The 21,350-nt window shown below is 36.8% G+C and overlaps 1 protein-coding gene across 2 annotated transcripts in view; it reads left to right on the top strand.

Moving 5' to 3' along the window:
* syt7b (synaptotagmin VIIb) overlaps positions 1–21,350 on the top strand; it is a 108,334-nt gene that overhangs the window by 27,215 nt on the left and 59,769 nt on the right. For both annotated transcript variants that reach the window (XM_017439962.3, XM_017439970.3), the window contains exon 2: positions 20,132–20,235. In XM_017439962.3, coding sequence (XP_017295451.1) covers positions 20,132–20,235 — 104 coding nt within the window. The remainder of the gene's footprint in view (positions 1–20,131; positions 20,236–21,350) is intronic.

Consider the following 21,350-nt stretch of genomic DNA (forward strand, 5'->3'; position numbering starts at 1 on the left):
TTTCTAATATTAGATTTTAGCTTATCACAAAATGGAGTGGACTTGAAAGTTTGTGCACAATTAGGAATAATATTGTTTAACTTAGTGAATCAATTACAGTGGATCATTGTCTTTTATTTCAGGAGACAAATGAGCTTTTTTAAAAAGCAGAGACTGAAAACAAAAGCCAATTTAGCAGCTGCTTGGGAGTACGGTAATAAGTAACAATGCTTAGTTATACTTTTTTTCTAAATGAGGTCATTTGTTGCTATTAAAGGTCACAGTTTTGAAAGTAGTGTTTCTACTTTTCACTTGTTCACTTCACCTAAACTGTGGAAGTAAAGACAAATAACTTGAAATTGGGCTGCAAGAAGAATTACTATCAGGTTCTGAAATTTGAGTTATTTTCTAAAAGAACAAAGAGCAAAGCCTTGGGGTATTTCTCCCAGATAATTTTCTTCTTGTGTTTTGCTAGTCTGAAATTCTGAACTCTGAAAGGCAATGCAGAGCTTCTCTAAAAACTAAAAACCTGCTTTGACTATTAGATACCTTATTTTCAAGAAAAAGAGTTTAATTCTGACCAGTTTGGGGAGCTAACAGCTAGTCCAAGCAGGACTAAAACCAATTGGATTAGGTGGATTTCTGCTGTCTCAAAACAACTCCAGTCTCAAACATTTCATAGGGGCTCATGTAAATGCTATTTTATAAACATTTATATCACTCTGAATTTCTCATTGCATGGTTGTTTACATAGAATTTGGCAGTTATTTGTTAGCAGAAATAGTGGCAGAAGCTATTGGTAGCACTTCTGGTGCAACATGAGACACTTGTGCCAAGAATATTGTAATAATGATGCAAAAGTGGCAGTAGTTTGTGTGAACAGATTTTTTTTAGATTGCTGTAGTTTTTCTAAAGAGGAAATCTGGTTTGAAACTGGCAATCTAATGGCTAGCTTTAGTGGTGCCATTTGGTAATTATCTCCGACAGCATTGTTTACAAAGGTTTCATAGTTTAAAACTTTTCCATTGAAAATAAATTACACCTAATTTCTTTCTAACAAGAAAAAAAAATTATTATGTAAAACTGATTTCTCCAGTGGTAGAGTTGAAATTTGGAGCAGCTGATTGGTTGATAGGTCTGCTTTTCAAACCATAACATGTCAGAAATTACTGAAAGTTTATGTTTGAATTAAGTTTTTGAATAATTTGATGGCAGGTGTTAGTGTGATTGAGTGATTCAAAGTGGACTGACATTTCTTGATGCAACTTTGCCTTGGATGTTTTGGGATTAATTTAATATAAAATCTATGATGAGATTTACACATTAGTTCCCCCTTTTGCCCATTAAAACCTCTTTTTCTGTTTTTGCTGACACCATGACTTGATTTAGTTGTTTCTAAAGTACTTCCGAACAGTTTCTATGACTTCTGTGTTGAAGGATCACGTTTTCATCTAATTTTATGTGATATTGTTGTTGTTGTCAGTAGGTATATTCTGTCAAACAAAGGAAAACAGTAGTGGGTTTTGTTTCTCTGTGATTCTAACCTTGAGGCAATGCCATTTCTCATCAAAGCCATTTTTAAAGTGATCTTGATGTGACGGGCAAAAAGGGTGTCCAGGGTGCTTGTTAATGGGCGCAAACCAGAGAGCAGGATGACAGTAAAGCTCCTCCAAGAGCAAGTCTATCTTTTGTCAAACAGATGGGACACAGTCTGACTGATGATCTGGCAGGTCCTGAGGCTCTGATGAGACCATCACAGTTACCAGTACACCCACAAACACACATAAATCAACTTACACGCACCTACATTCTTCCTGATAACTGCTGTCTTCCTCACAGCTCATCTCATCCTTGTATCTTACAAACCCAGATGTGAGTGTGTGTGTGTGTCTATCTTTGTCTTGTATCTGCCTGTCCTAACGCATGAGTGACGTTCCAGATATATTTATATGTCTTTCCTCAGTGAGCAGGAGAGGTCAGTGGGTAGATTTAAAGCTACACAGGTGGAGATAAGAAGAGCAGTGACAGAGCCACCCAGTCAGGTCTCGCTGGAGAGACAGTCAGTCAGAAAGGCTACAGGAAGTGTGTCCATATGGACTTCTCTGTCAAAGCCACTCAGCTGTGCAGTCCATCATCATGTTGTGGGGTATGGTTAACACTGTTCTCAGGTCTAAGTGTCACTAATAAAGTCATAAAACAATTCACACAGGGCTCCTAAAGTGAGGATACAACCTGGAACTGGCTGCCATTACTTGTTGTTGATTACAGTGGAGCTGAGGCTTCTGCTACATGACTTCACTCCAAGTTTGGATCCATCTTTTATTTTATTTTTTTATAATGTCACATAAAATACTTATTGGACAGTTTTAGCTGATATCTTCCATCTATACAAAAACAGTATCAGCGCTGCATATAGTTTATTTTTCACGGAGACATCAACAGGCTGTCTTTCTTCAGAAAACAACAGAAAAGGTTGTTTGTTTAAGGTATCAAAATAATAAAATAAATATACAGTAAGAGGGTAAAACAAGGTAAAAGAGAAACTAGTAAGCAACTAATTGATGACTCTGAGCATGATCCTTTGCTAACACTAATTTTCTAGTGTAAAGAAGTTTGTAAGCATAACTTAGTAACTTAGTAACTGAGGAGAAGTGAATGATGACACGAGACAAAGACACGAGGAACAAGAACTGAACTAAGACAAGGCTAAACACAGGAACCAAATAACAGAATTAAAGAAACCATAAACTCAATACAAAAAAACCCAAAATCCCCCAGATCCTGATAAGATTGTTGCATGTCTACATGCCTTTCTACCTCACTGAAAACTTCGATATAAAAACTGAAGGCTCATGGTTTATCTGGCACCCCATACTGCAAGTTCTCCTCAGGACCATATTTCAGTATCACTGTGAGTTTAAGGGCAAAATCTTGTTCCTTTACATGAAAAAGCAGGACTTAAAACCTCTTTTGGGATCTGTTTAGGGGACACTGGTCCAATTCCAGCTTCAACTCCTGGATATTGGGTCAGTAAGACCCCTAATCATCTCAATTCTATGCAAATATTTTACATTTGATTATGAAGAGGTACTGTAAATGTTATAAGTATTGCGTTTCTTTTTTTAAAAAAGTGGGATTTTTATTTTTATTTGGCATTAAACCAATTTTGAATTATTAGTCAAACTTGTTTTAATGAATATTACTGTCTAATTAAACACTGCCATATCAGATCAACTGACTGTATACTGATGTTGTAAAATGATTTAATCTTGACTAAAGAAAACAAATGTTTCAGCTCGGCAGTATGTGGTTTTATTATTGGATAATGTTTTGACAACATCTTTTTAACGCTTAAATATGGGTGCCAATTTCAAAATATTGTTCCACTCGTTTTCTGCATGCACACACGTCTCCATCACTTGATCCTTCACGGCAGCTTGCCTGCATCCTCCATCTGACATTAATCCTTTCTCAGCTTTACATTCCTCAAATCAGTGTGACAAAGCATAGAAGATATATGGGAAAAATACTAAATGTGCCTCGTCCTGCATGTATGCAGGTTTCGGGTGGTGTGGAGCTGTACATCGGCTTCAGTTTCACTTGGGCCTGAGAACTTCTCTGCTTCGGTTTGTTCCTACCTTTTTTGTTGTGTTTTATGTGATTAAGGTGACAGTCCGAGTGGGTTTAAAAATGCCAGCTACACTGCTGCAGGGCATGCACGAGTAAATGCACTCCTGATCAGTCGTTGCTACGTTACCGTTGAAAATAACCGTAGGAGGGTGACATGGAGTTAAACTTCAGGGGGTGCGTGTTTTCTTAAAGCCTTTTTCAGCCCCAAAGATTCTTTTTGACTCATGTTGAGGTCTGAGAGAGTGATGATGGTAAGTAGGCGGTGTTGACAAAAGATGCAAAGTCCTTTGTCTCGATCTTGTTTTAAATATCCATTTGTAGTACAGTGATTTATTAAATTCTGTAATGCTTTATGTCCTGTTTTAACAGGGCAGACTTTTATTGTCGTTTTCTTTAGTATTTCATTTTCAGTGTCTCTACAGATATTCACATTTTTTTGTTAATTTGAGCACTTGTGTTAATATCTCAGTGGTTCAAAGACGAAATATTTCTTACTGAAGCCACATCTTTTTCAAAACGACACCTAATTTTAGTTCTTTTTTCAGTGAAGCTGGTGTTGTAGAGGTTGGAACTTTTAGTTGCTATTTTGTTTCTCTTCATTCAAATGAAACTACCATAAAAATAGAGTCAGTTTCTTTTTAAGAGATTAAACTTGCAAAATAGACATTGCAGCAAACAGTGAAGCTGGAGAGTAAAAACCTGAAACTAACTGGACAAACATACTTTTAAAGGAGCTACATTAATGAGGTTATAAAATGATTTTAATACAATAATCAGCAAACTGTTCAGAAAGTTAATGAGCTAATGAGATCATAACAACAGGAGGGTAAATTAAACCAGCATTTAATTTAATAAAAAGATTACGTTTCTACAGGACAGTTTAGAAATAAAGGAGTCTTTGCTGTCCTAAAAAAAAAATAAACGAGCAGTGTCATTTGTTGTTTCATTTGAAAAGAAAAAATAGTCCGAACTTACAAATAAACTGTCTGGTGCCCTGGGTTATTTGGCATCTAAATTATTTTTTTTGTATGTGATGATCTGTCAACTCTGATTTTTAGTGTCTTGAACACCAATCAACAGTCATAATCAAAAGATTTAAAAAAGATGTATCCGTATTGCCACAAATCTCACATAAATCACAAATTCTGTCTCTTCTGCACACCAGAAGAGTAAAAAAACTAAATAATAAAAGAATATAATACATCCAAGACTCATCCTAAGGACATTTACTGCAGCATGCAAACAGCCTGTTCAGCAAGGAAAGATTATTAAATATTATCAAGAAAAAAAAGCATTTTAGTGAAGACTGATTTAAACATGTTTGTTTCTTCCCTAAAGCAAATAAAATTACATAACCATCCCTCTAATCTGCGATCATGCAAATGTAAAGCTGGAATCAGCCGCATTTCTAAAACAGACTGACTTTGTGGATTTATATAATGTGCATAATAGCAGAATTATCTCCACAGTTGTTTGTCAGAAAATGCAAACTAATCCCACGAAAACTGTCCGTGATACATTGTCTTTAATATGATTCCTCAATGCAGCGGGACTTTCACAAAAAGCTCAAGTTATTAGCCTTTTTGTTGATATTTTTTATCACCTTTTTGCAAAATATCAAAACCTATTTTTACTCGTTTTGTATCTGTTGAATGGAGCTCCTGCCTTTGCTTTTGGAAATACTCATTGATTGAAACACAATCCTCCTGTTGTTGCAAGCCTAAGTTTGGGTTACGCTGGCAGGGAGAAGTAAATTTTGTAGTCGGTGAATCTCTGCTGTCTGTTGCTGCCGGTCAGATGTGCTGCGGTTGCAGTAAAGTTTTGCGATGTTACAACTCCCTTTTGTGCCACTGCCTGAAAGAAACAACCTTCAGCTCTTTCAACATTATAAATGCAAACTTGTAACTTGGTGTAGTGCAACCTGCTTGGCTAGAATTATCAGTTTGAGCTGATCAGTGCTGCTCTGAAAGTTTAATTGGATTTTTTTTTCTAGACAAAATCTTTTTTTTTTTAAAGAAAAATGTCAAAGAAAATGTTACTTACTTCCACAGTTTGGGCAATAACTGCACAAGAGTTAACTGCACAGTAGGGTTCATGTGTTCACTGGACGATGCTCCCAATAAACACATCAACCCATGAACTGTAAACTGAAGTCTCCGTTCTCTAAATAAATCAGTAAATAAAGGATGCCAGCAAGCTTTGATTGAAAGATTTTAGCAGATTCTTTCATTTGTTTCTGCTGATCTTGATCCCAATTCTTATAGTTGCTATGAAAATTCTCACAGAGAAACATCTTTTTGCTCGCTTAACTTTCAGAGACATCTCATCGTTTTTAACAGCTTTTCTAATATGAGGATTTTTATTTAGCTTAAGCTACATTAATATTAATGTAGACTAAACTTTAAATCTTGAGACTTTAAAGGTATTACATTTTGAGTATAAGGCTGTCTGTCTGTTATACAAATATCTCAAGAAGCCCTGAACTACTTTAACGAAACTCTCAAAATGTTATTATTGGATACACTGTACATCAACAAATCATTAACTCTTGAAGTTTGCCCATTTCAAGTTGGCTGACGCAGCTAATCAACCTTAGCAGACACAAAAATAACTATAACTTGATAACTTTTAAAGACATTGAGCTAAAATGTGGTGTGAAAGTAGCCGAGTGTTATCCCCAACCTGTACTACAAGATTACAACACACACTCAGACACCTGAAGGAAAACAACAAGTCGGGACTTTAATAAACAAGAAATGGCCGACAATCTCCAGACTTGAACCTAATTTAGTTGGTTTGAGATGAACTGAACGTAAAGATGAACAAAAGGAGTTTACAAGTGAGAAAGATTGGTAAGAACTCCAGCAGCTGTCTTAAAAAGAACTTTAGGATAAATAATTAGGCAATAAACTTTATTTTTAATGAAACCTAATGAGACATTGACCCCCTCAGAACTGCTTTTCTTAATGATTTTACTGGTGATTAATATATATAAATTTAGTTGATGTTGTCTTCCTTTTCTCTTATATAATTTTACCACAGTTAATTTGGACTAACTTCTCCCTACAGTAAATGTGCATAATGTACGGTTTCATTAACCCCATTAAACAACCACTTGGGAAGGTCAGAAATTAACGTTTTCCTCTTATTCTTCTTCTTAGAATGTTTTTTAACAAAGTGAGTTTGTGCCCTAATTTAAGATCTGTGGACTGTGCCAAGATTCAAATTCTAATCTTCTCAGTGAAACATCGCTGCAGATAAGATCAGTTTTCCATCAAAGCTCATGCTCTGATCTGTCTCTCCTTGTATCTTGGCATAACTTTCTTTTTTTCTTACACTCACAATAAAAGCCAGAGAATAAGTTTTCATTCAGTAAATTATACAAGGGAGAAGCTAAACGTCTAACTTTAACTCACTCAGTAAATGGCATTATCTTTTGTAAATGATAATTACTATTTTTTATTAGGTTACCAAGCAGTAACTCCCTTTCCTCCACACCCTCTTTAATGACCCAACATGGACAGCCCATAATGACCCTTTTAATGAGGCTAATGTTCAGGCAACATTCAACCAAAGAGCATTTCACTCAGCATATTCCGTTTAGTATAAGACAAGATTTTTAAAGAAAAGCTTTAATTTTTTTATGCAATAAAAACCTAAATATGTACTTATTCAATTTTCTTAAACTATTATTTTACAGGCAAGCACAAAGTGAAGTCGTAAAAGCAAAACACATGATTGTTTGATAAGGAAATTTGTTTCGGACGAAGAGTTGTTTTTGTTTTAAGATGGTAGAAATCTGCTTTATTTTAGTCTATAGCTGGCTGTTTGCACCTTTGTGTCAGGATTAAACTTTAATTCTCCAAACTAAGTTTGTTCAAAGAGCTACCTACAGCAAGAAAAATGTTAATTATTCATAACCTGTCCACAAAACCTCACTCCAAAACTGAACTATGGCTTCGGATGACTGAGACTGAGAATCTACACCAATATATCCTTGAGATGTAGGTGGACAACTGAGTGCTGGCCTGAGGAACTGTTTTTTTATGTGTGTGTGTGTGTGTGTGTGTGTACAGCAAAGAACAAGACTAGAGAAACACAGATACTTCCAAGGACTGAGGAAAATAACAAAATATAGACAGACTTTGCACTGAGTTTGAACAGCTACAGCATTTTAAAGTGACCGCACATTTATGGGGTAATATTTGTAATATAGGACTCCATCAGCACTTATATTATCCAAAAGTATTAATTTATAAAAGAGGTCTTAAAAGAGATTTAAATCCTTTTGTACTAATTTCCTGTTGCAGACTCATTCGATGGAAGAACCAGTCCTCAGGAAGTTGTGTGTCCTGTCTTTTTCACCACAGCTTCATGTGTGCTGTGATGATAAACGGCTGAACCTGTCCACATCCAGGAGATACCTGGACTGGATAATGAAGCAGGGAAATGCTGTCGACAGCGGTGGTCCTGAGTCAAACTGCTGTGGAAAGCCCCAGCTTGTCCTCACCTTGCGTCAGAGGCTATTTCGAAATCTGGAAAATTTGATTTTCATTATATGCACATGTTGTGCAGTGTGACAGAAAATACTGACAAATGAACTAACGCAACATAAACAGAGCAGTGTGTGTGCATGCTTGTGATTATGTGTCTGTCTCATTAGTGTGAAGTAACACTGAGCAATATGGCAAAATATTTTCCCACAATATTATTTTCTATGCATATTAATAACTACTAATAAAAAGATAAATAATTCATTTTAAGTATGTATGTGTCTGCGTGGGTGTGCGTAGAGGAGTTAATTATAACCAACAAACCTTTCAGAAAGTGATATTAACATTAGATATTTCTCTCACTCAAGATCATGTCCATGTCAGCTGATGTGTTGACTCCAAATTTCTTACAAACTCTTGGTAATATTAATTTCTACTACATCCTTTTCCAACTCTGCCTGCAGCATGAAGGTCCTGCCTGAAGTTTCCAGACTTTCTGCTAGAGGATTTTTTTTTTGAGAAAATGAAAGTAGAATTTTCAAAAGGAATGCATTTTCCCCACTAACTTACATGCCAAAGTTTTAAACAAACTTCCTACTCGATCTGTTACTACTGGGCGTATGTGTTGGGAATGCTTTTCAGCTGCGACCCCCTCGGATTTTAGCTCCTTATCTGTAACACTGACAGAGTTATAGCCATTTCTGTGTTTGCTAATATCGCTTTGCTGTGGCGGCCAACTTGAATCAGGTTGACTCTAAAAGTGAATCACCTGTAGATGTCGAAACGATGATTCCTTAAAATCTGTTCAGTCATTCCTGAGATATTTTGCTAACAGTAAAAACAAACAAACACACGCACAGATACAGATAAAGGCATCATTGCTGCACGTTTGCCTTCAGCAGTGGGTAATAACAACCCGATCACAATCAGACAAATCACTTCTGATTATTTTGCTGTCATTTCTTAGATGTTTGAGGTTGTTTTTGTACGTTTTATTTACTCATATGCTTTTTTTAAATTTCTTTTAATCTGTTCTGGAAATTGTGCTGTCTATGTGTTGTTGATTTGATTGTGTTTTTTTTCTGTTATTCTTAAATGAGTTTGATTTTAAAGTTACACTCAGGCCTTTTCAACTCTCAGACAGTGTCTGCTCATATACTCCTCCACCACTTTATGGGCTTTTTTGTCTCTCTCTAGGAACAAATCATTCCTTTCTCCTCTTTAACATCTCTGCGTGAGTCATGACTCTTCAGTTGTGTCTGCTCACACATCTCCTGTCTGATTGCACACGGAAAATTCTCCTCAGTATGGACAACACATCACAGCTCCTGCAGAGACTCACTTTGACCGGACGATCTGCCTGCATGAGATATTTTGACTGAGTGAACACACCTACCAGTTCAGTTTATTAGGTTATGAGTCAGTCATGGTCTGTGGTATTACAACCCTCTGAGACAGCAAACAGCAGCCTGTTTCACTTGTGCAGAAGCAGAACACACCGTATTTTTATTCACTGACAAGAAAACTTGTGAGCCTTGTTTTTTTTCTTTCTTTTATTTTTCTTCTTCAAATGTAAATAGTTTATTGAATTGTTAAACCACTGCCTAAACTGGAAGGTTGCCAGTGTCAATGCCCATTTCCCCTTCACCCCCACCCCCACTCCTCCCCCCTGGCTTACGTAAGAAACAGGCAACAGAGCGAATGCTTTTGACGTTTCAGATGAATGTGCAGCAGAGACAGAGTCACACGGTGATTGATTGGCTGGGATAACGAAAGTCAGCTGGTATCCATTACGAGCTGGAATGGGAATAAGTTTCTTTATGGATAACAGTTTGAATCTTGGCAGAATGTGACTTACTATGTTCATAAGGCGATAATTAGCTTTAGAATAGCTATGATGCAATCAGCCTACCTGCCCATGTTGTTGACTCGCTCACATTAATAATTCCTTTTTTTTAAAAAGCCTTTTCTGTGGGTTTGCTTTCAGCAGTATGCAGTCGTGTGTGTATGTACTATCTGAAATAATTAGGAGTAATAAATACTATGCCAGCTCAGATAATTTTAAACAGTATTCTCAGGAAAGATTATGAGCAATTAATAACTTACCTGTTGTAGCTTTTTGAATGATTTCAGTTTGGAGAAATAATTTGTGTTTGACCAGATTGATGAGCTTGGCAATGGCAACCAGCTGTAGCACTTCTAATGCAAGCTGGGGTACTTCCTGCAAGAATATCACATTATTTCTGTCAGGCAGCGTGGAAACGGAGACTAACCCAGAGTGCAGACTCATCTTGGTGAGAAAACTAATTTATTAAAACAAAATAAACAAAAAAACAAAAGGCTGTCATGGCAGCAAAAAACTAAACGTAACAAAATCTTAGCATGGCATAACATGGAGCAAGTCAAGACAACAGAGAACCAAGAGCAATGATCCAGCGGAGTGTGGAGGAGATGACCGGGTTTTTAAACAGAGGAGGTAATTGGAAAGTGGGCACAGGTGAAGCAATTAGCAAGACTAGAGGCAGGTGAAGATGGGCGTGGCAGGAAGGCAAAAGGGTGACTGGGGAGGAGTGGAAAGTGAACAACAAACGAGAACTGAAACAAAAACTCAACAGAATACAAGATGATAATAAAACAAAAACAATAAACTGTAACACAAAAACCCAAATCCCCACAATTTCTGCTGGAATAATTACGCAAAATCAACGATGGTGTGAAGGTTTATAAAATAGCATTTGGCCCCACTCAGACTAGCCTTTAGCTCATCAATCTATATAGAATTAAACTGTACTTCTACAAACTGAGGCCGTTCAAAGATCTATCTACAACAGGTAAGATAGTATTTGCTCATACTTTTCTGCAGAGCCCCACTTCAGATGGTCTGAGATAAGTTGACACACAAAGATGATTAAAATAGTTTTGACAGTGTTTGTGGACTTCAGGGAGTCCCAGCTGGTACTGGTTCGGGTCAGACAACAGTTCCTTCAGTGTTCACTTCGTTTCAAACCTGAACAAAAAGCAACATGTTAAAAGCTGACATTTTTTGGCCTAACCAGCCATAATGACTTCCTTGACAATAACATCTTCTGGCTTCTTCCTTTGAGTCCATCATTACTATGACTGCTACAGGGCTTTGTCTCATAAACTTCTTTCATACGGCTGATGCTATCATTTGTCTCGGGAGGACATTTCTTAAACCGTCGACAGTCTTGGTGATTATCGCTGCTGCATGCAAATGGTAATTTCTCTGACAGTCCTCCAGTGTTTTCTTTCACCCTTTGATGATAAGTCACTATTCAGATACTCCTAAAAGCTCACAAAACATTTGAACCATTTTTAAAGAATATTTACAACACCTGGAGTGATGTTAGGCAGGTAAAAGAAAGTCTTGTTTGTAATTATTTGAATACCTGTGCAGGATTTATTTTTTATGCAATGACCATTTCAATTAACGTAAATAATTTGACAAGTAAAGTATTTTCTTTTATGGCTAATCCAAACAAAATCATTTAAACATGAACATTTAAATAATAGACTTTTTAAATATAAAACCTGTGATAACTGGAACAGATGAGGACTTCTGCATGAGAGCAAACAAACTAAGACATCTGGGCATTAAAAAAAGGAACACTCAAGCCTTAAAGCAAAGCAACTAAAAAGAAGGAAGACAGTGTAGCTTTTCAGAAATTTGCTCTGCAGCAACTCTTATGAAGAAGAGGATTGAGGCTGACATCAGAAATTAAAGTACTGAAAAAGTTTTTTAAACTCAGTGATAAAATGTGTACTTTCATTACAGCAAATCTAACAGTTAGTTTCAGTTTTATAAAGTATAGAAATCTAATTGTTCAACCTCAAATTAAATTGCTTCCTGCCTCATACTGGCATAATTTTAAATTTAATTGATATTGCACAGACCTGAACTCATCTCTGCTGCATTCTGTATTTTTTTACACCCTTACTGTGTTTGCATGATGATGTCTTTCAATAGTTTCCAGTAAAATTACGTACAAAAATATACAATTCATCAAACAAAAATGTATTCTTTCCAAACTGAGATGAATGGATTTGATTGCAGTGTAGTTTTCAAAAATACTAAAATCATATATCTGCTGACACTAATTCACGTAGCTGACCTTTACACAACTAAACAACCGTATTGTTTGTATTAAAGCAGAGCTTTTCAGTTTAGTTTTTTTTTTTTTTTGTGGTTGTTGGGTGGTTGAAAGGCACTCTCTTTCCTATGTCAGTAATTTCGCTTGCATAACCTGAAATGTCTTTGTTGTCTCCCTTCCATTCAGTTGAATCCATTCACCTAATTTTTATCTACTCTGTTTTGAGGTTTTGCTGCAGAAAAACATGGAGTCTCTTTCTAGCAATAAAGATGAAACAAAGCAGTATCACACGAGGATAGTTAGGCAAATGCCCTGATTTTTGGAAAAAAACAAAACAAAAAGGGAAGGTTTGCTGCTATGCTTTGATTTTTGGAGACCCACCAGCCTTTAATAAAAACTCAGTGTATTTCCCTGTACCTTAACATTGTAGCTCCTGCTGTGAAATCCAAGTATATGCAATGATGCTGTAAATGTTAACAAGGAAATTTATTTTTGCTCCAACCTTTACGTAAATAAACCTTGAAGTTGAAGACAATGAGATTCTTTTTTCAGGCTACACACGTTGAGCTGCCGCAAACAACCCAGTGATGTGTGATTATTAGAAACAGAGGCAAAAAATAAATATTCTGTATGTGATTAAAAGCTTCTGAGAGTTAATTAATTGCCTTAGTTGCATTATGGTGTGTTGTTAAATCTAGTAATTACTGACTTGTTAAAGTAAAACCAACTAGGACGTCAAGTAAAACAGCTTTGGGAATTATAGAGTCGTCTAATTAACAAACTTCTTACATCCTCCTCTGCTTTATTTATTTTTATCATCCTATTTTAAGCATTATGGAGTTTTAAAAGGTGATATAATTGATGCAATCCTTATCTTTCATTCTGTTATAGTGTTTTAAACTGGGGCACATTTTCTTCTCTTTGGTTTTGTGTATAATTGGCTGCCCATCTTCCTCCCTTGGGCCCGTACTCTTCTGGCAGTGCGTCTGTTGTGCCAGTCAGGGGTCAGCTCCCTCAGTGGTGGCCCTCTCTATGTTGTTCTGACCTACGACAAGAGATGCTCCTCAGGAGGTCTCCGGTGACTAATAGTGCGTATTCTCTGTGCCGTGCCAAGAGCCAGCACCAAGAGCTGAGTGAATAAAACACAAACAGATAAGCACAGCAGGTGGAGGGAAGGGAATGCAGAGAGAAAAAAGGGGGCGCATTTGACAGAGAGATACTGGTGCCCTCAAGAGAAGAGAGCATGGACTGAATTAGGACAGACAGTCTGGAGAAGGTTTTTTACAGAGAACCTGCTTGAACTGCACATTGAAGGATACCTACAGTTCACTTCAAGCTGGTCTTTTCAGTCTAACTTATCATGGCTTGCATTTTCTCACAGCGGACTCATAAAAAATACATTTATTCTCAATATTTCACCTGAACCTTTTCACTTTGCCACCCAACAGAAATATCGGAGTTCAAAAACAATAAAAAAGATGAGTTTGTCAAACTGGCTTATGGTTCCAGTGAAAGGTTTTCGTTTTCCTTTTTTTAAGGTACTGCAGAGCAAAAAAGTCTGTTTTTATGTGCTTGTTTTACATCCTTAAAAGCAATAATTGTTCAGATAAGGACTTGCTAATTATTGCTGTCACACTTTCCCACATTGTGATTTAGAGAGTCCACGAGAAGCTTAGCTTTTACCTATCTTACAATAAAGGACAGACTTTCAGGTTTTGCTGTTTGTTTTTGTTTTGTTTTTGTAGTTTTGAACCTGGCAATAAACCTGATAAAATGAAAGAAGGAATTTAGTCTCAGAAAATTAAAAAGAACACAAAATGCAGCACAATTTAATTTAAGAAACTGCAGCTTTGTTTTGCTGATCACAATATTGGATGATGCAGCTGCTTTAGTCTGGTGGGTTTATGTCGTTCCAGATCAGCCAGGATAAACAACCCATTTTTTTTTTTTACTTTTGTTTTGTTTTAAGAAAAATATTTTTAAATGGGTCTGGTTTACAACATCATTAGATTGGGAGGATGCTCCTGCTGTGAGCTTGGGCTACAGAGCTGCTTGCATTTGATGGCTGCGTAACTTCGAGCAAACAGTTCAGTTTATCTCTGATGCTGACTAACACACGCAGCAAAGTTGAGCTGTTTAATCACCTAATTGTGTTCTTTTTCAGATTCTGCGAGATTATATATTGACTTATTTATAATTTGTTACTCTGAGTGATTTTCTTGTGTCATTTTTTGCAGATTTGTTCAAAAAGTCGTAGAATAACTTTCTTAAAAGTCTTACCCAGAGGTCAAAGCTTAAAGTGAAGATGCTATTTTCAGGCTGTTTGTACTACTATGTACAATTAGAAGAGAAGGATTGTATGGATCACCCAACTGTGACAAACTCAACAACAGAATGTGATATCTACATTAATGTCAACACAGCAGAGTAAGACTTAGATCAGGAGCTGGATATGAACAGACAAACAACACCTGCTTTTAATAAAGCCAATTCTTTTTAGATTAACAGCTTTAATGACTTTGTTATAAACTATACAATTATGATCCGTGAAAATCATTTCAATATAAATAAAATGTGCAAAATAATTAATAATCTCAGACTGCCGAGTACAACACGGTGAGGAGAGAAGAGAGGGTGCACGAGTCAGAGTCTATGTTTACACTTGGATACATGGGAGCTCACAGTGTGAACCCAAACACCACAGCGTGAACTTTAACTGGAGATAATTCACATTTATTTAACCCACCATAACCTGACATGACATTCACACCACATGAATTGTATAAAGAGAAATTTTCAATACTGTAATTTTTTTAAATATATAAAGCAAAGAAATGAACTTTGTAATGAAACAGCATGTTATGTGCTGTAATTACACAAGGGATTTTTTTATTCAAATAAGCCATATTGAAGCCTATTCTAAGGAGTAATGCAGTTTATAATAACCAAGTCCTTGTTAAAGTGCTGCCAATATCCATCTATCTTACTTCTTATCCATGGTTGGGTCGCAGAGGCAGCAGGTTCAGGAGGGAGATCCAGACGTTCCTCTCTCCGGTGTCAGTCTCTTCATCCTCCTGGAAGAACCCAAAGAATTTCCAGGTCAAAGAGGATATGTAGTGCCTCCGGTGAATTCTGGTCTCCTCCCAGTGGGAGATGCCCAGGAGGCATCCTAATTAGATGCCTGAACCACCTCAGCTGACTCCTTTCGATGCGGAGTAGCAGCAGCTCTACTCGCTCCTCCAAGATGTTGGAGCTCCTCACTTTATCGCTGAAGCTGAGCCCAGCCCCCCTCTGACGATCCACCTCCCTCTCCATCCCACCATCACTAGTGAACAAGACTCAAATATCCTAAATACTTGAACACATCAGTTTGAGGCAGAGCCTCACTCCTGACATGGGGGGAGGATTCCACCCTTTTCTCGTTGAGAACCATGGCCTCAGAGTTGGAGGTCCTGACTTTTAGCCCAGGTGTTTCACACTCAGCTGCGAATGACCCCAGTACACGCTGAAGACGCCAACAGAACCACATCATCCACAAAAAGCAGACAAGACCCTGAGGTTCCTAAACCTGTCACGACTGTGCTTTGAGATCCTGTCCATGAACTCTAAGAGGCAGGCGTGGCGGACTCCAGCCTGCACCTGGAACGAAGTCGAGTTTGTGCCGACATGCAGACCTTCCTTCCTTTGGTCATACAGGGTCCGAATAGCCCTTAACAGTGACACAACAATGCCCTCCACAAAATGCTTCAAGGAACACAGTAATAGGCCTTCTCCAGCTCCTCAAAGCACATGTAGACTGGAGAGTCAAAATCCTATGATCCTCTTAGCAGCTCCGCAAGAGTAAATATCTGGTCCACTGTTCCACAACTAGGATGAGAGCCACACTGCTCCTCCTGAATCTCAGGTTCGATTTTTGGTTGAAGCTTCCCTTCCAACACCCAGGAGTAAACTTTCCTGGGGAACGTTACTGCCAGTAATGAACATAAAATAAAATATATATACTGTAAATGGCATAACAGTATCGTAAGTGTGTTTTTAGTAGCTTTCGTTCTTAAACAAATTGAATCTTTAAATTTTTTTGAATTAATGTAACATTGTGAGTAATCTGTCAGATAATATTGAATTTTATTTTTTTCTTCTTCCAGAAATATTTTTGCCTATCTGCCAACTGGCCCCTCCAGCCCCATCTAATTTTTTTGTTTTTCTTGTTGTTCCAAGCTGCATTACTGAAGTCTAAGGAGGGTTTTTTAAAAAAAAAAAAAAAACAGGAAATTCTTCTGCCTAAATCCACTCAGTGGCTAAGAAAGAAGCTGTCAAATAATAAATCAAAAACTAGGCATTGAACTGTCAGCACAGCTGTTCTGTTAAAGTCCAGCTTTTGAGTCAAAATGCCTTCCTGTCTCAGTGTAAGACCCTCTGGATTTATGTGAAAAACAAAACAAAACATTGACGTCTTAGAAACATCTTCTGTGCTTTTCTTTTGTTGGTTTTCTAGGTTTCTTCACACACAAAAACAACATCTCAGTCTTGTGATCCTTACAGGTAGAAATAACTTAAAGTATTATTATCGTGAAGTGTTTTATACAAACCATGTTTACTCAAAACAGAGTTCCTTTTTAAAAGAACTGATTACACATTTATATATTTTTTCTGAAACATTGACAATATTTTAAATAATTTTGATTGTGAGACTTGAAAAACAAGTTATCAGCAGCCAATGGTACATTTTAATTATCACAAATTTACCTCAACTACTGTTCAATCTGTGAGAAATGTCTCTGTGTGGAGTGAACATCTTTTGAGGGTGAACTTGCTTTAGGTGAGTTTTTCAAGCAATGGTAACAAAGATCATACAGACTTTCAGCACAATGCAGACGGCTGATGTAATACAAGTGTGAGAACTGCACCACAACCCAATGTTCATATGAGAGAGCTTAAGTTCGCTTTCTTTGTAGAGTTGACGGCCAAGCTACAAACGGAAGAGATAAAAAAAAATAAAAACAATAGAAAGCTTAAAGGCTTGGGACTACAAAGGTATTTGCACAAGCATCAGGATGGGAAAACAGAGAAATACAGTCAGAAAGGAAAAACTTCACATGTGGGAATTACATGGTAAATGAACTTATGAAACATATGTTGTGTACGTTTCCTGTTTGATTTTGGGACATTTTTAGCATGTGATGCCGTGTCATCCCACATGGCACAACATGTGGAAAACATAATCAGTTCCTGTAGTTTTTTTAGACTCCATATTAGTCCAAAAAGTTGTAATCCCCCCTTTAACTGCCTACCTGATATTAGGATGCAGCCTGCAGGTATATATCTGTCATCTGGATAATGGAAGCTGAGTTTTGTATCCATACCAGTTTTGGTGAGTTTGTGTTAAATTTCCACTCAGATTGATTAGATCTGATTATGCAAATGAAGTGGGCATGACTGGTGATCAAACCGGCGAGGCAAAAGTCCAACAAACATTGCTGTATTGATTTTATTATTTAGTTGTGTGTGTGTGTGGACGTGAGTGTGTGTGTGTGTTTTAGAGCTAACGAGCAGAAAACCAAACAAACAAACAAAAAATCTTTTCTGTGATGATATGAGTCAGTTAATCTCTGATCACATTTTGATTGCAGAGTGTTGTGTTTGTTTTTAATACTTGAACTCAGTCAGTTTATAATAAGTTCTATTTTCTGCTCCAAAAAACACTTAGTTTCAGCTGAAAGGTTTCAGAAAAGAAACTGTTTTGAAGCAAGAGTGACCAGTTCAGATGGATGTTGGTGTAATAGGAAATAATATAATCTTACAAATAATTATCACTCACCTTTAGAAGGCAGATTAGCATGAATGTGTAGATTTCTGTGTCAGTCTGTTTACAAAATATGTCATGAACCATTGGACTAATTTGAATGAAATTTGCAGAAATTATTCAATGGATGTGCATCTACAACTAATTAACTTTTGGAGCCAGCCCAAATCAAGATGGCTGCTACAACCAACTAAACCTTAAGACACAAAAATGGCTATAACTTGGTCCATTTTACAGATATTTAGATATTTAACTTGGCATGGTAGTAGCTAAGACTAAAAATCTCATGAAACGCTGGATGGATTTTATTGAAACTTTCATTAAATAATCCATGAATGTACATCTACTACTGATTAACTGTGGAGCCAAACAAATTCAAGATGGTTGCATCAACAGACTGACCTTAGAAAATACAAAAAAATAACTATAATTTAGCCAATTTTAAAGATATTGTGCTAAAATTTGGTGTTGTTTTAGCTGAGAGTCAGTCACAATACATACTGTAAGTGCTACTAAACGCAAAAGATCTTTACTTAAAACATTTGCATTAAGTTTTAGAGTCAACACTCTTTGTCTGTTAGCAAAATATAAAATGATCCACTGGACAGATTTCAATTAAAGCTGTAGAAAGTAATCACTGGACGTACATCTACAACCAGTCAAATTTAATATGGCCACCACAACTAACTAACATGAGCCAGCACTAAAATGGTTATAACTCAGTTTTATAGATATTCAGCTAAACTTTGGTGTTCTAGTAGCTGAGAGTCATTCACTAACATTCTTGTAATATTATTGAGACTGCACATAAAGTTATGTTTTAAGATTTGATCAAAAACAGCTATAACTCTGTCATTTATCAGCTTAAGATGATGCACTCCTTTTAGAAAAGCAAGGACTTCAATTTTTGATATTGCGCCTGGCAAAAAAAACGCTAATATCTCCATGTTTCATGTTTTTACATAAATTAAATCTATTAGTCACCCTTCATGTCTGCTTGTGGTTTTACAGATTCAATGAAAAGTGTTAAAAGGAGCCTGCTACTTATGACCACAAAGTCAATTTAATAATAATAAAAACAAGGTGGTTTTCAATTTTGTTCATTTCCTGAAAAGTTTCTGCCTGACACTCACATAGTGAAATATGTACATGTGGTGGAAAACAGCTGCATTTGTGTATGTTCATACTCATGCCAATATCTTTTAAATAGTTAAATAAAATTATAGAAAACAACATGACAAAGGTGAAGAAAAAATGTACGGTTTATCTTTAATTACTAAATTCTTTACATTGCTCATGTTTCAGTAAGTGACACAATGGAGGTGAAATGCTTTGCAAACTAGAATGTGGTGTGAAGGAAATAAATAAAGCTAAGTAAAATCAACCAAGATGATCCTAACAGAACGAAAAAATGTTAAATCCAGGAAACCAGAACAAGAGGATAACCAAAAACCTGACTAAATGCACAAATCACACACACACATGCAAAGAAAAACCTTTTGTGACTAGAAACCTTGAGAAATAGAGGGCAGGAAAAGGTTGGAGAGAGAAAAGAATGTGATGGTTATGGGCTCATTTTTGCCAACATTGTTTTGCCTTTCTGCCTTTGCATTTTGAATTACTTAGCAAACAACTGAATGAATGTCATGGTTGAGAAGCTGTAATTGAAAGAAACAGAAATGAAACTGGAAGGCTACGGGAAATAAATAATCTGTCAAGGCTGGAACAAAGTTTGTAAGGGATTTTGGAGATAGAGGAGCGAAAATGGAGGCTGGTAATTGCGTGGCTTCTGGCCTCATGATATTATGTCTTCCTGACGTTTGTGCATCTTCCGTTGGTACATACAGAGAACACGAACAAGAGGCTGCTTCTTCTTCTCCACTCTTGCTGATAAAAGACGCCAGATGACTAGGATGAATGGAGAGAGGAAGGAAAGAAGGCGCTGTTCCTGAGTTTATGACTTTCCTTAACATGTGTCACTTTGTCATTCAAAATGTTCATCACTGAACTCCGATTTTAACCCCCCAGGAGTCTCAGCGGGATGAGGGATGCATGAAATACACTAATACCCTCGTCTCTCTGTGTGACTCTGTGTCTTTGTCTCTCCTCCTCAGGCTCGGTGTCTCTCAGTGTATTCCTGCTGTCTGTTGCGTTCGTAGTCTGTGCCATTTGGCTGGTAGCTCTGTGTGGCGTCTGCACCTGGTGTCAACGTAAACTGGTAAGTTACAGGGTTTATCAGTTCAGCATGCATAACTAAAGACTGAAGCAGCAGTTCAGAGCATTTTAGGTGGGGAAAGTAAAGGGTATGAACAGTTAATTTATTACATGTTGTAGGTAGCTCTTTTGAACAACCTCAGTTTGTATAAATAAAGTTGAATTCTGAGCAGATTGACAAGCTACCAGTTAGTTCTAGCGGGGCTATATAACAACAATAATCTCAAAAACTTCATATCAGTTCATGTGACCAATACTTTATAAACCTTTCCAATGATGTCAGTTTTGAATTACTGGGTTATTTTTTAAAGTTAAAGGTCAAGTTTATTTATATAACTCATTTCTAACCAACTCTTTGCTGTTCCAAAGTGCTGTATGTACAGTGCAGTAAAACTTAAGAAAATAACACAATTAGGAGTACAAACAAGAATAAAAATCCCATAAAATAGGTATAAATAGTTTAAAAACTATATTTGTGTGTACGTATGCATACACACACATACATTTACTTACGTATTACTGTCATTGTCAATTGGGATTAAAAGCCAATGCAAGTAAATGTGTCTTAAGCAAAGACTTTAAATTTTGAAGGACCTGAGCAACTCTTATATGGAGAGGCACAGTTTCCTATTATTTAGGGGCAGTAACTGAAAAGGCACTTCTCGTTTTTAATTTGGAAGTCAGGACATCCATAAGGAGCTGAGGTGTTGACCTCGTTGCTCTGACCAGAGCAAGATGGTGCAACAAACGCATTCAGGGGCATTTCCTTGGACTGCTTTAAAAACAAGATATAAAATCTGGAATCTGGATCCTGAAACTGACAGGAATCCAGTGTAGAGAAGCCAAAACGGGGGAGATGTGTTCCAACCGTCTTTTACCAGTCAATAAGCAACCATTTAAAGGTGATAAAGAAATGGCTGATTTAACCATTTCTATGGTTATTTGCAAGTATAAGTTGTGGCAGCAACTATCTGTAGCAACTATCTGTTCTGGTGGAGCCTGGGGTACTTTCTGCAGCAATATCATACTATTTCCACCAAAATAACAGTGTAATGGGAATCTAGTGGAGATGTAAAAGTTTGTAAAGTAGTGTAGTGTTTTTCAAACTGAGGTTTTTCA

Source organism: Kryptolebias marmoratus, linkage group LG15 (genome assembly GCF_001649575.2).
Source record: "Kryptolebias marmoratus isolate JLee-2015 linkage group LG15, ASM164957v2, whole genome shotgun sequence".
Lineage (NCBI taxonomy): Eukaryota > Metazoa > Chordata > Actinopteri > Cyprinodontiformes > Rivulidae > Kryptolebias > Kryptolebias marmoratus.